At 43.2% G+C, this 16,517-nt stretch overlaps 1 protein-coding gene across 1 annotated transcript in view; it reads right to left on the bottom strand.

Moving 5' to 3' along the window:
* LOC144799500 (hydroperoxide isomerase ALOXE3-like) overlaps window positions 1-16,517 on the bottom strand; it is a 149,883-nt gene that overhangs the window by 9,364 nt on the left and 124,002 nt on the right. Inside the window, exons 10-13 of the mRNA XM_078670851.1 lie at window positions 14,398-14,567; window positions 13,010-13,131; window positions 3,349-3,449; window positions 3,029-3,199 (exon numbers count right to left, since the gene is read on the bottom strand). Of these exons, the coding sequence (XP_078526977.1) occupies window positions 3,029-3,199; window positions 3,349-3,449; window positions 13,010-13,131; window positions 14,398-14,567 (564 nt within the window). The remainder of the gene's footprint in view (window positions 1-3,028; window positions 3,200-3,348; window positions 3,450-13,009; window positions 13,132-14,397; window positions 14,568-16,517) is intronic.

Here is a 16,517-nt window from a genome sequence, read left to right as displayed (position 1 = left end):
GTATCAATAGAAAAAGTTATATTCAACACAGAATATGAATTCAAAAACATTTTCAGTTAGACATTCACATAGATATTATCCAGAAGTAATCTTCAGAAGAGTTTCATGTACATCAATACTGTACACTACGTTGAACAAGTTGGGTTGGTCGTACAATCTCAAAACCTTGTAGTCAAGTCTGTCATCAAGAAGAACCTGAACCCTGAAGAACTTGCCAGCTGCAGACTGATTTGCAATGGTCTCTTCTTAAGAATATTAATTGAAAACACAGCTGTGATATATATATATCTTTAGTTTTATAAAAGAAAACAATCTACTCTCCTATCAGGAAACTGGCATCTGCCCCAGCAAATGTAGCAAATCTGAGACGACCTGAAGAATACTGTAAATAGAAGATGAGTTCCAGCGTCTCTGAGACAGTGCACTATGCTTCCCTTCTACTGAGGCTAAACATGTGGCATCTATTGAACTCTCCTTGAATGGATCTACTCCAACTCCTGACAGCTTAAGCATCATCTTACTCCCTCTTTCAAATGAGCTTCTTTCAGCACAGACGCGGGCACAGCTCAATGGTTAGTTGTCTCTCCACTCCTCTTCAGTGCCTTCCTCAGCAAAATAATGAAACTTATCAAGGAATATGTGTTGTTAGTCTGCATGCATTTACAAAGCATGCCATTACTACACAGTTGTTACAACGATCACGCTGTTATGTCGCATACCTTTACAATGCAACTTGGAACAACTACTTGCTGTAGGGGGCGCTGGATGTTGCAATATTATAATTTACTATTCTAACTCCAGTCTGTTCAACAGTAGGGAAGGTGTTGGACCTTCTGCCCCCTAACGCAAGTCATTGTTCCGACTTGCGTTGTAAAGTAATACGATGTAACAACGCGGTCATTGTAACTACCACGTTGTAATTGCATGCGTTGTCTCGCATGTGTGATAAATGCTGTTTACCGTTATCAAGACCTTCTGCCAACGTTCTACAACTACGCTGATGAGACACTGATCCTCTTACAGCTGGAAAAACTGATTGCCCTAGGTACTTCTGAACTAGACCCTTGCCTCCAAGCCTATGAGAAATTGATATCGATGAACCACCTGAAACTCCACTCATCTTAACAGAGATCCTCAACCGCTGTGAATGGGAGGATTAACAAATTATGACCATCTGGCTCCTGGATCTCTGTAGAACCCTACCACCCTGACCCCCCACAACCTTTACTGAAGTATCTGACTTAGCAGTGGTCATTAACTTTTCCCTCAAGTTAACCAAGTTACTGGAAGTGCCTTCTGCCCCAAGAAACGATCTGGTGCAGTGTCCCAAGTCACAGCTTGCCATGACTTTTCCAGGCTATAAGCATTGTAGTTCTGTTGTGACCAAACTGGGAAAATGTCTAAACTTGTTGCACACTTTAGCAAATCAAATTGGACAAACGTTTTCCAGTAGTATGCCTGGAAACCTTTGACCGCCGAAATACGCTTTCAGGTGTACTTCTTGGTTGCATTGTGATAACCTGAAAGTCGTGAATCTGCACACATCTGAGGTGGTGGACCTGTGGGTGCAGGTTTACTTCTTTGTAAGCGAGGCCCTAAATGTATCCTTTTACACCAATGTATGCATGACTAGAAGCCTGCACAGTCTGACTGAAGAATAAAGATGTCATTGAAGCAGCATAGAAGAGAACATCCAGGGGCATGCTTATGAAAAGGGCACGCAGCGAGTCACTTTGCTGCGCTGCACTGCATGACAGGGAAAGGGCAGTAATGCGCTGAATATAAAAGAATACAGCACAATCCTTCCTTTTACCCTGTGCTAGCACAGTTGTGGCTGCCTATCTCCAAAGCAGGCACCCATGCACCATGATGCAAGGGTGCGTGTTGCATGCATGATTGATTTTAAATAATAAATAAATGTGCAGGAAGGGGCATCTTCCTGCATAAAAACAATCCAGAGAGGCATATTCCTCTATCTATGGGCATTGCAGAATGCAGCATACATAGAAAGATCAAGTAAAGATATTTCTCCTTGTTACGCCTCTCTTTGGAAGGAGTATCTTTTTGGTACATTCCCAGGTTTACCAGTTCTGGTACATCTGGGGATGCGTCAAAATCTATGGGAGTTGCATGGGAACACCCACGCAAGACCCATAAAATGCCTCCCTTGCACAGAGTGAGGCATTGCAGCTATTTGCGCTTCAAGTTTTACTCACGATTTATGAAGCCACTCAGGGCCACGCAAGGTGGCTTTGCGTGGCTTCATAAATCTTATTTGTATGTTGTGTAGTCCTTGCACTGCATTGCGTGGTGTAAGAGCGACTCAACTGGGGTCACAAATATGACACAGACAGGTAGATTCATCAAGCATTTTTGCGAGCGCAAACGGTGCGAATCGCAAAATTCGGCCGTTTGCGCCCACAAAAATGGCATTTGGAATTCATCAATGGTTCATGAACTCGCAATTTGAAAAATCGCAAATAATTGCGATTTCTCAAATTGCGATCGCATTTAAGGAATCTCAATTAGAGATTCCTTAAATGCTATTCATGAACCTTTTAATAATTGCGAATTCGCTATTTTTTGCCGCTATTTACCGCGAAGTCTGACTTTGTGGTAAATAGCGAAAACGTAGAAAAATGCACTTTAGTGCATTTTTCTAAGTTGTATGTTACACACACACATGTCCTTTGGACATGTGTGTGCGCAACATCAGTCTACATTGACATTTCAGGGGTGCTACCTGGCACCCTTAAAATCGCATCCTTATTTGCGATTAGCAATTTGCTAATTGCAAATAAGGAAGCTGTAGAAATCGCAAATAATATTGCGATTTCTACATGAATCCCGTTTTGCGAGTCCTTAATAGCAATTCCTTAATAATCGCTATTAAGGACTCGCAAATCGGGACATTGATGAATCTGGGGGAGAGTGTTTTATTTCCAGAAGTCCCTCAAGCATCTTCTTGCCACATCCCACCACTAGAGATTCCATCCTGCTGCAAAATTTTGACTCGCTCAATGCTTACCTTGTCTGGAACCGTGCGGGTTTGCATCCACAGCAGCACCACGATGCGGCAGGTAAGGTCCACTTCTGGCAGGGTCTTGAGTATGTTCTCCATTGTCGCCGTCCCCTTGGCCTTGGGAGGTGGATGCTTCATTGTGGCGGGACCATTCGGCATCCAGGAGAAGAAATCAAACTAATGTTTGAGGAGAGAGAATGTCATTGAGGTCAAGGATACCGGAAATAAACAGTAGTAACTCTACCAGGGACAAGCTGCCATTCTTAGAATTTCAGGATCTTCTGCCCATTGGCGACCCTGTTGACCCCATCCAACCCCTGATCTACCTGTGAATTGTTGACAGTAGCATGCTTGGCTGTACAAGTGTAGATAATCATGGTCAGATATTTGACCAACTCTGCAAGAGTCTTCAAAGCGGAAGGAGCACCTATACGGAAAAACATATTTACTATAAGTAAGTGCATACATGTCCAGGTTTAAAAAAAGTTAGATTTTTATTCTTCAAGGGCTATTTTTGCAGACGTCATATAAAATACCAAATTAGAAACACAGTGAACTTCATTGAGAATCTTCCTTTTGGCTGTAATATGCAATCACTCCATAGAATAGAGTTGCTTCCATTCCTCCTCCCTAAAAGAGGTCTATGAAACAGATATTTTATTTTAAACAAAGTTAATAATGTAGTATTATAGCCTGCAGCTGAAAGCTGTAATTGTTTTTAAAAGCCACATCTGAGGACCAGAGAACATATAGCACATAGGACATTGGAATGTTGGGATGTCAGCAGAAGACAATGGAGTGGATGAAGGCCAGTATTTGTTAGTATAAGCTATCTTTCCATCTTTTATTTCTCCCTGTTTAATGTAGAAAATTCTGCTGTCAGCGCGTGAAATCTTTGTAAGAAATGGGGTTATTAATTTGGGAGGAGGGCACGGCTACCAACTGAATAAACACATCTTGGATTATGTTAAAACCGACTTCTGGGAGAATCTCTGCTCAACGTCAAGTAGATATGGCAGAAGCAGGAGGCAAACCCCAGCGAAGTGTGTGTTAAATGTAAGCAGTACCAACAATGTTAGAGGTCTAGTTACAGCAAAACGGCTTATTACTACGCGTTGGAAGAATAGCGAGCCCCCCCAGGCAATACACTGGCGTCACTCCTTTGACAATTGGGCGAGAGCGGAGAGCATAGCTTTACACAGGGAAGAGACGGCGGGGCTCCCGGCGTACCCCATAGCCCAGGCATGGCATGATACCTTGACCGCATTTCACCAGGTGTGCCTACAGGGAGGTATTACCTAGACACACTCCCCTTTCATTACTGCCCTGACGATGGCGCCTGCTTCGGTGACCGTCCCATATAGTGTTCCTGCACTTACACCTCAGCGGGAGGACAGGCGCTGTCGTAGCATACCTGGCGAGCACACCTACCGCGACCTGATAGGGTCCGACCTTTGCGACACTGGAGCAGAGACCATGGCTGCCCCCTCGGGGCCCCCCCCGCTTCCCCCCCGCCCACGTGCTTCCCTCCTCTGCCCTCACTGGGACAAAGAATTCGCAGAACCCTTCCTCCTCTCTGGCTCCCCCCCCAGCGTAATTACACCTCACTTTTAACGACCCACATCGAAGACAGAACACCACACGTTCCCACCCTAGCCCATTTTATTTCTCATTTGATTTGTTTCTTTTCCTTGTGTTTTCAGTTCCTATTTTACAAGTTAATGTTCTATGGTTGATTCACCACACATAAGGTATTGAATATTGAATGACGTGCAGATCCCTTTGAGACCACCCTAGCAATTGCAGGCGCAGACTTGAGCACACTGACATTGTAACACCAAGAGATAAGTGCGCTCCTGCTGGGAACGGGATGGGAGACGCACCCTAGAAATGGGGACATTGACGAGTGACATACATGACCGGACATACTGCAACACTCTGTTCTGTTCCAACCTTTTCTTGCATACATTTCCTCCCACATGAGATGGCACCCACCAACTGGTATGTAATTTAATTGGTTTGTTGGATGTAATCCTATTGGTTCTTCAATAGTCCTCAATTATTCCTGGACTTTTCATTTCTCTAGAAAAAGGTGCTCTAAACCGAACATTTGACTTGCAGGAATTGTATGGTAGGCGCTGTTATCATAGCGAACTGTTGTTGAGTATATATATTTGTGCATTAATGATTCCCTTTCTTATTATCTAATTTTCTTTATCATGTACAAAGGAAGGAAATGGGGAAAAACAAGCTTATCCTGTAAAGAAATACTGCTTTGTTCTGTATTCTCATAGAAAACCTGCAATAAAAGATATTCAAACCAACAATGTTAGAGGTAAAGAACTTAACACAACAAAATACCATAACCAATTTTTAAAAAACAAAAACAAATAATGAGAAAATTGACACCAAGACCATCAAAATTGGTTCGGGGGAACAAGAGATAGGATTTTTTTTAAGTTTTAGGAAAAAAGTGGCAAGAAAAAGTAAAGCATTGATTAAAAGTTACTGTTTTCTCTTGATTGGGACCTGGCACACCTTTATGCTCACTGAGATGGAGCAGAAGTTAGATACACAATCTGGGCCGAGAGGCAGCTAAATACGTCATGGGTTCCATCTCCCAACCCCACCCAGAGATAATGATCCTGGCAAATGAAATTTAGCTGAGTTGTAGAAGTCATCCGGGAAAGGTGGAGCTCAGAAGACTCTGGTACCCGCCTCCACATCAAAAACCTGCTGAGTTGTGGACAATCCCCTTGCCAATAAAGGCAAGCAAGCAGAGCCTGGTTCAAGTTCTCACAGACAATACCACCATCAATTGGAACTGCAACTAACAGGGTGGAGTGAGGTCCTGTATCAGGAGGTTCTTCCCCGCTGGAATTTGCTGAGCCACCAGGACATCTCTCTAGTAGTTAACAACTTAGCAGGGTGTTTGAGGGAGGCTAAATGCAGTCAACATTGCCTAGTAGATCACCTATATCCCCTCCCACCTCCACCTCTCCTGCATTGAGTTCTGAACAAGATCAGGAAAAATCAGGCCCATGTCATCTTAGTGTCTCCAGATTGGGCCAGGAGAGTAGGGTACATGGAACATCTGAGCATGAGCATTTCTCCAATCAGGTTGCCACTTTGGGAAGATCTCCTGTTGCAGCAGCAAGCCAGTGTTCTACACTAGGGCCAGCACAATCTACACCTCTATGCTTAGAGTGTGAGTGTTGAACAGCTGACTGCTTTTAACCTCCCTCCCCAGGTAGTGGATGTCACCTTGGTAAGCAGGCATTCATCCAGAAAAAACATTTATGCTGGAAGTTGGGAGAAACATGTGGCTTCATTTCTTTAGGGTACATACAACCAATGTAGGCCAAATTGTTGGATTTGTTGTTGTTTGCACTATCCTTAGCCCAGTAACAACTTGTTGTGGCCCAGCTAAAGGTTTTCAGCCTTGTGGGTATATTTATGTTTACCAAATCAATTGTCTCAGTTTAAATGACCCGTTGAGATGCTTTTTCTAAAAGGGTTACAACATATGTTTCCACCCAAACCTTTTGTGAAGTCACAGTGGTACCTTAATTTGTTTTTCACATATTGAATGTGTACCCTATTTGTGACAATGCACAGCTGGCCGCTGCGTCTTTTGACCCTGAAGACAGTCTTTCTCATAGTGATAACATCAGCTCGTTGCATGAATGAGTTGCAAGCGCTGTCTGTTCAGCAACCTTATACCACCTTTTTTCCAGACAAGGTTTTTCTCCGGACTAGGGCGGTATTCCTTCCCATGGTTGTGACACTCTTCCATATTAGGCAACCCATCACCTTTCTGGCAGTCTTTGCTCAAAAGAGGAAGAAAGGTTACATCACTTGAACCCTCTAAGAAGCCTTGAGCTTTTACATCGATTGTACCAAGTACCATTGGGTGGACGATCAACTTTGTGGTGTTCGCACGAGTTAAGAAGGGTAAAGCAGTGCAGAAATTAAACATCTCCAGGTGGGTAGCCCTATGCATTCAAATCTGCTACATGTTGGCTAAAAAAGATCCCCAGAAGACTTTAAGGCTCATTCCACCAGGGTCTAGGCTGCCGGTTTGGACATCTTCCAGGCTGCAATGTGGGCGACAGCTTGAACTAACACAAAACACTACTGCCTTAGTTGTCAGGTCCTTCAGTAGGGACACTTGGGGGCAGATTTACAATAACTGGCGCATCCCCAGGGATGCGCCAGTTATTGTGCGCCGCAGCTCCGCCACCCATGGTACCCCGCATTTACAATGCGGCGCACCATGGGGCAAAAACGGCACAGATGCGTGACGCATCTGTGCCGTAAAGGCGGCGCATTGCTGGAGTTGCGTGGCAAGCGCGACGCAGCTCCAGAAATGCTCTGGGGGGCCCTATCTGCCCAATGCTGCGTCAAGCCTTACGCCTGCTTCAAGCAGGCACAGGGTTTTGACGCAGCATTGGCCTAAAAGTGCCTGTGTGAAATCTGGTAGATTTCACGCAGGCACTTTTGCGAGGGGCACCTGCCCCGGAACACCCACCCTGCGCCGGAACGTCCACATGTGGCGCAGGGCTTTACAGCGTGACGCATCTGCCTAGATGCGTCACGTTGTAAATGGGTCGCAGGGATGACCCACGTTTACTCCGCCGTTGCGTGACGCAACGGCGGCGTAAACGTGGTACAAGTCCGACATAAATCTGCCTCTTTTTTCAGTGCTGCAGGAATTTTTGTCTGAGCCATTCCACCAATCCGCCAACTGTGGAATTACTGCTTTGGTATCTAGTCACAAGGTGAGGACTCTACACATAGAATTATCCATTGGGAGAACAGGTTTCTTTCCTTTGGCCATGTTCTTTCTGGTGGATACTCTTGTCTAACTGCAGATTCCCCACTGAACCTCCCACCTCCTTGTTCTGTTGTTATGTGTTTTTGCATAGTGAGCGACTCCCCGGGGAGGGTACTCTGCGTAATAGATCTTTAGCTCCATCTTAAAAAAGTTCTAATTTAAAGACCTGCATACTGTCACATCTTATCAGTCTATAGCTCTGCATCCAATGGCGAAGGTTAGAAAGAAATTGCAGTCTGCGATCAGGGTTGGAGGTTATACATTGCTCTGATGTCATTACAGGGCGGAATGAAGTCCACATGGATCCGCAGGATGCCACCTGCAAGCGCCCGAGGAAATTGCACATAAATATTCTCCTGATCCAGGAGATATTCACAAGGTGAGGAATCCGAGGTTATATAGAGTATCCACCAGAAAGAGAGAGAAGACTACAACAGCAATCAGCTCCACTGAGGAATTGTGTCTGATAACAGAAAGGGGATTATACATAGATTATCATAACACTATGCAGACTGAACGACATGCAAGCAGATAAAAATCAAAAATGGCCATTGGGAAAAAAGAATATTCAGGGTAAACTCATTGATATAGTAGAGTTCAAAGATGGTCACCACGTTCTAGCTCATGTTTGTTCTGGTTTTGGGATGTGATTCTCACTACAGGACATATTGGTTTGGTAAAGATATACCAGACACTCAACATTTCAGCTTCCATCTAAATTCTGTATTTTATTTTAAATATAAGAACTTGTAAATGCATGTTTATCTACCTTGATTGGCCACCGTAATTAATCCTCTCCCACTTTGGTCACAGGTAATGTATACTGTGTTTATGTTCCTGACACCAAGAGGGACAAACCTTGGTTGTTTGCCTGCTTTGGGAGCAGTCTCCCTAAGCATACTTTACCACCTTATCCTCTGCCTTTGGAGGGTGAAAAAATGACACAGTCCCAACTTTTTCAGAGTTCTGTAAAGGTTGTTCCTGGTAGTCCTGCAGCCACCAGCTCCTCTGAGTAGGCTTCTAGGCACCAGGTCTTTCTCCATCTAGGTCTCCTGCAGCACCCATTCCTCAGTGGTCAGCTGGGCCTTCTTGGGATCAGGAGCTCTTTAGCTTTTTGTCCCTGAAGCACAAAATAGGAGGCCATCTATGTGTTCCTTGGAGAGCAGTTTAAGTACAAACAGATGTGAGGAGTCCTTGAGTGAGTCCTCTTCCAGCAATAGCCAAGAGTCTTCTTCCAGCTTGACCTTCTTCAGAGGTTCAGGGATTTTCAGAGGAGGTGTTGTTGTGGTAGTGCCCGATTTGTACTGTGCATTAGCCAGTGATTGGAGACGTTCTACCACTTAAACTCAACTAACTTCTTGAGCCCCCTACCATGTTTTACATCAATTCCTCTTTGTTTAATGTGAAATTACCTAGGTGCTTCTTTTTAAGAGGATGACAATTCTGCTGCCATCAGTTCATAAGCCATTCTCTTATTTAGGGGAGTCCTTCTCCCACCTGACAGGGGCAAATCTGGGTTGCCATCCTGCTGTGACTGGAGCCTTATGTTTTGGGAGTGTCCTGGGAATGAACCAGGTGAGGTTTGCTGGGGGACGTCTACAAATTATTCAAGAAAAGCCCACGGTGGTCCAGTTGGCTGGGGTCTGTGTTTGAATCTCCAGTCTGGTGCTGTGGTCAACGACCAAAGTTCCATGCACAAGGAAAAGCGGCAAGCTCCCTAGTAGGCGGGGGTCTGGTGGCATTTACAGAGGACCTATAGATAAGTTGAACAGGCCAAGTAGTGAACCCAGCACATGTTTAAGAGGGTAAGCACATATACTGTACTACTGTTTAGCAGTGATAAAGTGCACAGAGTCCTAAAGCCAGCAAAAAGAGGGTCCAGAAAAAGGCAGAATTAAAGGGTGACCAAGCAGAAAATGTATATCAGCCGAACTGTTCTAGAAGCACTGTATCCCTGCTCCCTGCCCTTTAGGCCTATAAGAAATGGCAAAGCTCTAGCAGTTGGCTATAATTGTATACTGTAGCCTAATGCAGAAGAAACTTTCCAGTAGTTGAGAGCAGTGTTCTCAATAAAGGATGGAGAAAAGATAGTGAACCCCTGGAATGTAGGAAAGAGTGTTTACAGAACCCTTTATTCACCGATTGTCAAGCTGTTAACTTCCTTAGAGCTAACAACATTCCTAGGCTCCAATACAGCTTATGTAATATTTTTCAGGTCAATACGATGTCCACACTTAATTTTAGAGATGATTCGTTCAGGTGGATGCAGAAAATAACTCTTGTAAGTAAAGGGCATATCCTAAGAGTGTAACAGGTTAAAGGGAAATTAAATTATGTCTGAAAATATGACTGATGAGAAGACATGTCCTGGCTGTAAATGCCCTGGTGTGAGAAGCCAGAGTAATGGGTGGAACAATGGGCCTTAAACATTATTGGGAATTAGGAGGAGAGAGACCTTTGCCATGGACTCAGTTAGTCCAGTGCAAGGACACAAGGGCTATTGGTTTAATAGTATTAAGTCATTGCAGGGTGTTGAGCGGGGGGGGGGTGTGGCATTTATTTAAGAACGTCGCTTAGGTGTTTTGTGTGGAGGGGGGCTGAAGAGGTTCTCAAATTGTTCTGTGAGGGGGCGCTGTTATTTGAGGTTTTTTAAGGTCATGAAGTGCCAAAAGTGTCACTAAAACATCCTGAAGAACGACGTTCTTTAATTCTCGACACTTAAAAAAAAATCTGTTGCAATGTCACGTTACATTCCAGACAGTCCTTAGCAAGTGAATGAAAGAGAAAACAAACATTGGCTAAGCCAGTAACTGTGATCCTAGCAGGCATGCGGTTTTGCAAAAATAAACTAAAAGATTAAAAAGTAAAAAAGTAAAGCTGGCTTATACTTCTAAGGAGCAACAATGATGAACCATTGCAGCATATGGCCCACCAGTTTGGCCAACCAGCATTGGCACTGAAGCACACTGTTTTTAGGTGGAGTGGACATGTGAGTGAATGATGTTTCTCAAAATGCAATTCAACCAATGGCTGAAGTGGGCAGGACCACTGGCACGTGCAGAAGACACATTTGAATGACACTTCCATCAGAGCAATGGCTGAAGTGGGCTGATCTGAAAACCTAATATTTATGTGTTTTCTATTTATCAAGATTTATGACTAAATGAGGCTGGAGAGACAACTAAATCTATCCCAAGGAAATACCTAAAAAGTAAAATGACTATCTATGTGATCCCTAGGTTAGCTGACCTATACAGGCATCCCTAGGTTAGCTGACCTATACAGGCATCCCTAGGTTAGCTAACCTATACAGGCATCCCTAGGTTAGCTGACCTCTACGGCAATCCCTAGTTTAGTTGACCTATACAGGCATCCTTAGGTTAGCTGACCTATACAGGCATCCCTAGGTTAGCTGACCTGTACAAGCATCCCTAGGTTAGCTGACCTATACAGGCATCCCTAGGTTAGCTGACCTGTACATACATCCCTAGGTTAGTTGACCTATACAGGCCTCCCCAGGTTAGCTCACCTATACAGGCATCCCTAGGTTAGCTGACCTCTACAGGCATGCCTAGGTTAGCTGACCTATACAGGCATCCCTAGGTTTACTGACCTATACACGCATCACTAGGTTAGCTGACCTATACAGGCATCCCTAGGTTAGCTGACCTATACAGGCATCCCTAGGTTAGCTGACTTATTCAGGCATCCCTAGGTTTGCTGACCTATACAGGCATCCCTAGGTTAGCGGACCTGTACAGGCATCCCTAGGTTAGCTGACCTATACAGGCATCCCTAGGTTAGCTGACCTGTACAGGCATCCCTAGGTTAGCTGAAAACCACAATGCCCCTGCACTCGTACAGAAGTGTAATTAAGGTGTATGGTAACAACACTGTCAATTCGCTCAGTATGAGGGAAAAATTAGAACAACATCCAACTCATTCAAGTAGATCAATTGTCGGTAATCATTTTTCAGACAAAATAGGGAAGGAAAATCAGGATGTAATCCGTTGTTGGTACGAAAGAGTTTCGTTTATTGTTCCTTTAGGTAGGCCAACACGTGTTTCATCGCAGGGAAACAGACTGCGAATCTTCAGGGCCTAATAGGTGAGGTGCAAAGGCCACCTCGGATAAGTGTATTCAAAGGATCCTGTAAGGCGGAGTTTCACTGGGTGAGTGAAGTCGCACTCCGAGACCGGATAAGTCTCTTAAATAAAGCACAAAGTGTAAACCGGGAGGAGAGGATTGACAGGTAACTTCAAATGCGTGACGTTGTCAACAAACACGAAAGGCGGGTACACCTTATCGTAGCAGTTCTCCCTCTTGAGTTTCCCGGCGCCGTTTTCCGAGGACGGTCTTTGTACCAACAACGGATTACATCCTGATTTTCCTTCCCTATTTTGTCTGAAAAATGATTACCGACAATTGATCTACTTGAATGAGTTGGATGTTGTTCTAATTTTTCCCTCATACTGAGCGAATTGACAGTGTTGTTACCATACACCTTAATTACACTTCTGTACGAGTGCAGGGGCATTGTGGTTTTCTTCTTGTTCTAGTATGTACCAAGCTTGGTCCATCGTGGAGCGGTTGTGAGGTTTTACCGTTCGCCCCATTGCCTGTACCAACTATTGAATACCTTTGTTTCAAACTTTAACTTTACGGACACTCTGGTTGTGCGCCTTGTAATTCTGGAATACCCAAAAAAAAACCTCAGTTGCCAGTACATCCCTAGGTTAGCTGACCTATACAGGCATCCCTAGGTTAGCTGACCTGTACAGGCCTCCCCAGGTTAGCTCACCTATACAGGCATCCCTAGGTTAGCTGACCTCTACAGGCATGCCTAGGTTAGCTGACCTATACAGGCATCCCTAGGTTTACTGACCTATACACGCATCCCTAGGTTAGCTGACCTCTACAGGCATGCCTAGGTTAGCTGACCTATACAGGCATCCCTAGGTTTACTGACCTATACACGCATCACTAGGTTAGCTCACCTCTACAGGCATCCCTAGGTTAGCTGACCTCTACAGGCATCATCCGAATACAGATGTTACCGTTACCTACCTGGCTAAGTTCGACCAGGGTGCTCCTCACCACTGGCTGCCACTTCCCAGTGCAGTAAGAAAACATAGTACCCAGACCCTACCTGAGGATTCGCTTGATAGGAAGAATCTGGTGAAGATTTCGTCCACCCAGGCCTGCAGCTCAGAATCTCTCTGGACAGAGCTGTCATCCTGGTAGTAACAGTCAATGATGGAAGACACAAAGCTGGAAAAGAAACCCGCACAAAGTCACGAAAACCAGGCTCATCTTCCAAAAGCTTTAGCACAATATAGAAGGCGCCACATGTAGAAACTTTAGCTAAGACTTGGGGAATCCCTTGGCCATGATGCTGCTACATCCTGAGACTTTCAGGAGGAGTGGAGAGAGGATGGTGCATGCGTCTTGCCAACCTTTCAGAAACAGTAGCATAACTCAGGTTAGTCCCGCCATGGTGGACTGGCAGAGCCATGCTGTCATACGCTAACACTGGGGTTGTAACGTGGCAGCGTTACCCAACCAGAAGAGATTGGAGGGCACATGAAGAAGAGATATACAAGGCTCAGGTCAAGGGAATAGACAGAAATGTAAAATACCCCCACTTTGAAACAATGTTTCATAAGACTGAGTGGGTGAAGCAGGTAAGCCTGACACTTCCTAGAATTGTTCTCTTCGGCTGTACACCTTCCTATCTTTCTTTTCACTGTCCCACCCTTCCATTCTTTGATCCTTCACCTCTTTCTTTCGTTATTCCAACAATCCATTGATTTTCTATCCATCCATTAGTTCGTTGATTCATTTATCTATCCTTTCACTCATAAACCAACCCTTTCACTTTTCCTTCCATGTATCCACACATCCTTTCATCATTCCATCCATCCAATGAACATTTCCTTCACACATCGATCCATCATTTCACACTTCCGTCCATTTGTCCTTACACCCTTTCATCCAACCTTTCAATAATTTATTCTTTTACCTCTCCACCCAAACTTTCCTCCTTCCAGCCCTCTATCCTTGGATCATTAATTTCTTTTTATTCTGCCTTCCTTTATCTTTTGTTTTCCAATTCTATCGACCATATTATTTTCAGTTTCTCTTATTTATTTTCGCATTGTCCTTCATACCCCACTCACTCTGTTTGCTCCTTCTCTGTTCTTTTTAAATGTGTTCATCAGAGTGTGAGTCACATCTTTAACACCCTACATTGCATTTTACATTGTGACTAAATATAAAGGGTACAGCAAGGTCACTACATCATACACCTTAAACTCATTCACTAATTGCAAGTCCCACTCCTCCCTGCACAGTGTCAATCTTTGAACACATCAATGCCCCTGTGGTCTCTTATGAAGTCTCTGAACTACATGTTTTATGAGACTTTCTTCTTCTAACCCCCCAACCTCAGGCGGTGTTTGAGTAGGTTGTCGGTGTAGTGACAGACTGCTCTGTGTCTGGGTAGGTGTGCAGACACTGCGCTCACAAACGTCTCACCTCTCAATCGCTGACCACATCTTCAGGCTGTCATCTCTGAAGTAATATTTAGGGAGCTTGTCTACCCCTCGAGACGCAAAGTTGTCAGGGGCGCACAGCACGGTGTAGGTCAGTCTTTGAAGGCCCCTCTTTATGCACTCGCAGAAGCGGTCAGAGCCAATTGCTGCACACTGGAGTAATGAAAAAAACGGTAAATGGTCAAAATATCGATTCCAAAATATAGACAAACCAAAATATCGAGTCCAAAATATAGAATGGACAAAATATCGAATGGACAGAATATAGACATCAAAAATATCGTTTTGAAGGTAAGTAATGTAATATCGATTTTAAAAATATAGACAGTCAAAATATCGAAGTACATAATATAGTTTATTAAAAATATCGAATTTTTAATAATATCGAATTTTTTAAAGTGTTTTTATGTTAGTATATGTGTGAAAAGTGTATATATTTTTGCAATTTATTTTAAGTAATTAATTTTATGTTATTTAATAATTGTGTAATTTAATTCTGTAGAGGGTTGTGGGTTTATAGGGGAATAGGGTGGGAAGTAATTTAATTATAATTAATTAAATATGTTAATTAATTATTTGGTATTTATTTAGAATAAATTGTTAATTAATTTGTAATTGGTAATTAATTAATTCTTAATTGATAATTTTTTATTAATTGATTAATTGATAATTATGTGAATTAAATTAATTGATTTTCTGTAGCGGGTTGTGGGTTTATAGGGGAATAGGGTGGGAAGTAATTTAATTATCATTAATTAAATATGTTAATTAATTAATTGGTATTTATTTCAAATAAATTGTTAATTAATTTTAATTGGTATTTAATTAATTCTTAATTGATTATTATTTTTCATTAATTGATTAATTGATAATTATGTGAATTAAATTAATTTATTTTTTGTAGCAGGTTGTAGGTTTATAGGGGAATAGGGTGGGAAGGAATTTAATTATAAATAATTAAATATGTTTATTTATTTATTCAAAGTTTTATATAGCGCGAACAAGATCTTTGCAGATATCAGAGCGCTTCACAGAAACAGGGGGGAGGGGCAACAGGAGGGTGACTAAACATATTATTGGGTACAGTATAGTAATCAATAGCATAGTCGGATAGCAGTCATGTGCTGATAAGATACCAGTAAACAATCAGATAGACAATAATATAAGACGGTGCAGAGTCTTTGATCCAGCTACAATAGAGATCAGGAGATACCAATCAACACTCAAAATAAACAATAATATAAGACGGTGCAGAGTCTTTGATCCAGCTACAATACAGATCAGGAGAGCTTAGGCTATAAGGATATCTTATATCAATTACTAAGAGTTACAGAGAACGAGGGGTAGGGGCATCTAGGGGGTGAGTCAACAAACTAATATGCACAGTGTAGTAATAGGTAGTAAGTGAGTAGCATAATAGGATCGCAATCATATAGGAATATGAGGTCATTAGACGATCAAGTAACCAAAGTTACAAAAGCGGTGCAAAGACTCTGATCAACAACAATAAAGTTCAGGTGAACTTGGCCATAAGGATGGCTTTCACCTCTTTCTTGAAGAATGCAGTGGAGGAGATAAGCCTTGTTTCAGGAGGGAGTGCATTCCAGATCCTGGGTGCCATTCCTGAGAAGGAGCGTTTGTAAGTTTTTTCCTTCCGGAATCTGCGAGGTTTCAGGAGTAGACTTTTTGTACTTCTATTGGATCTCGAACCTCCTGATATAGTCAACTTTTGAGTGAGGTAGTTGGGTGCCTTGTGGTGTATGGCCGAGTGTGTCATAACAGCAATTTTCAGCTGTATTCTGGCTTCAAAGGGCAGCCATTTCAGGGATTTCAAGTCAGGGGTTATATGAGAGTGTTTTCTTGAGCCAGTGATGAGTCTCGCGGCAGCATTCAAGGAGGCTCTTAGGGGTGCGGTTGTTGATAGAGGGAGTCCGCTGAGGGCCACAATTCCATAGTCTATGCGGGGGATGACTAGGGCTTGTACAGTAGTTTGGAAATCTTTGACTGGGAGGAAGGGTTTAAGTTTCCTCAATGTGTTGATTTGGAAATTAGCTCCTTTCGTTGCTTTGCTAATGTGCTGTTGCATATTGAGCTTTGTGTCGA

Source organism: Lissotriton helveticus, chromosome 12 (assembly GCF_964261635.1).
Source record: "Lissotriton helveticus chromosome 12, aLisHel1.1, whole genome shotgun sequence".
NCBI classification, from domain to species: Eukaryota; Metazoa; Chordata; class Amphibia; order Caudata; family Salamandridae; genus Lissotriton; species Lissotriton helveticus.
Note: the sequence above shows the minus strand (reverse complement) of the source record. Positions and strands in the feature narration are given on the sequence as shown.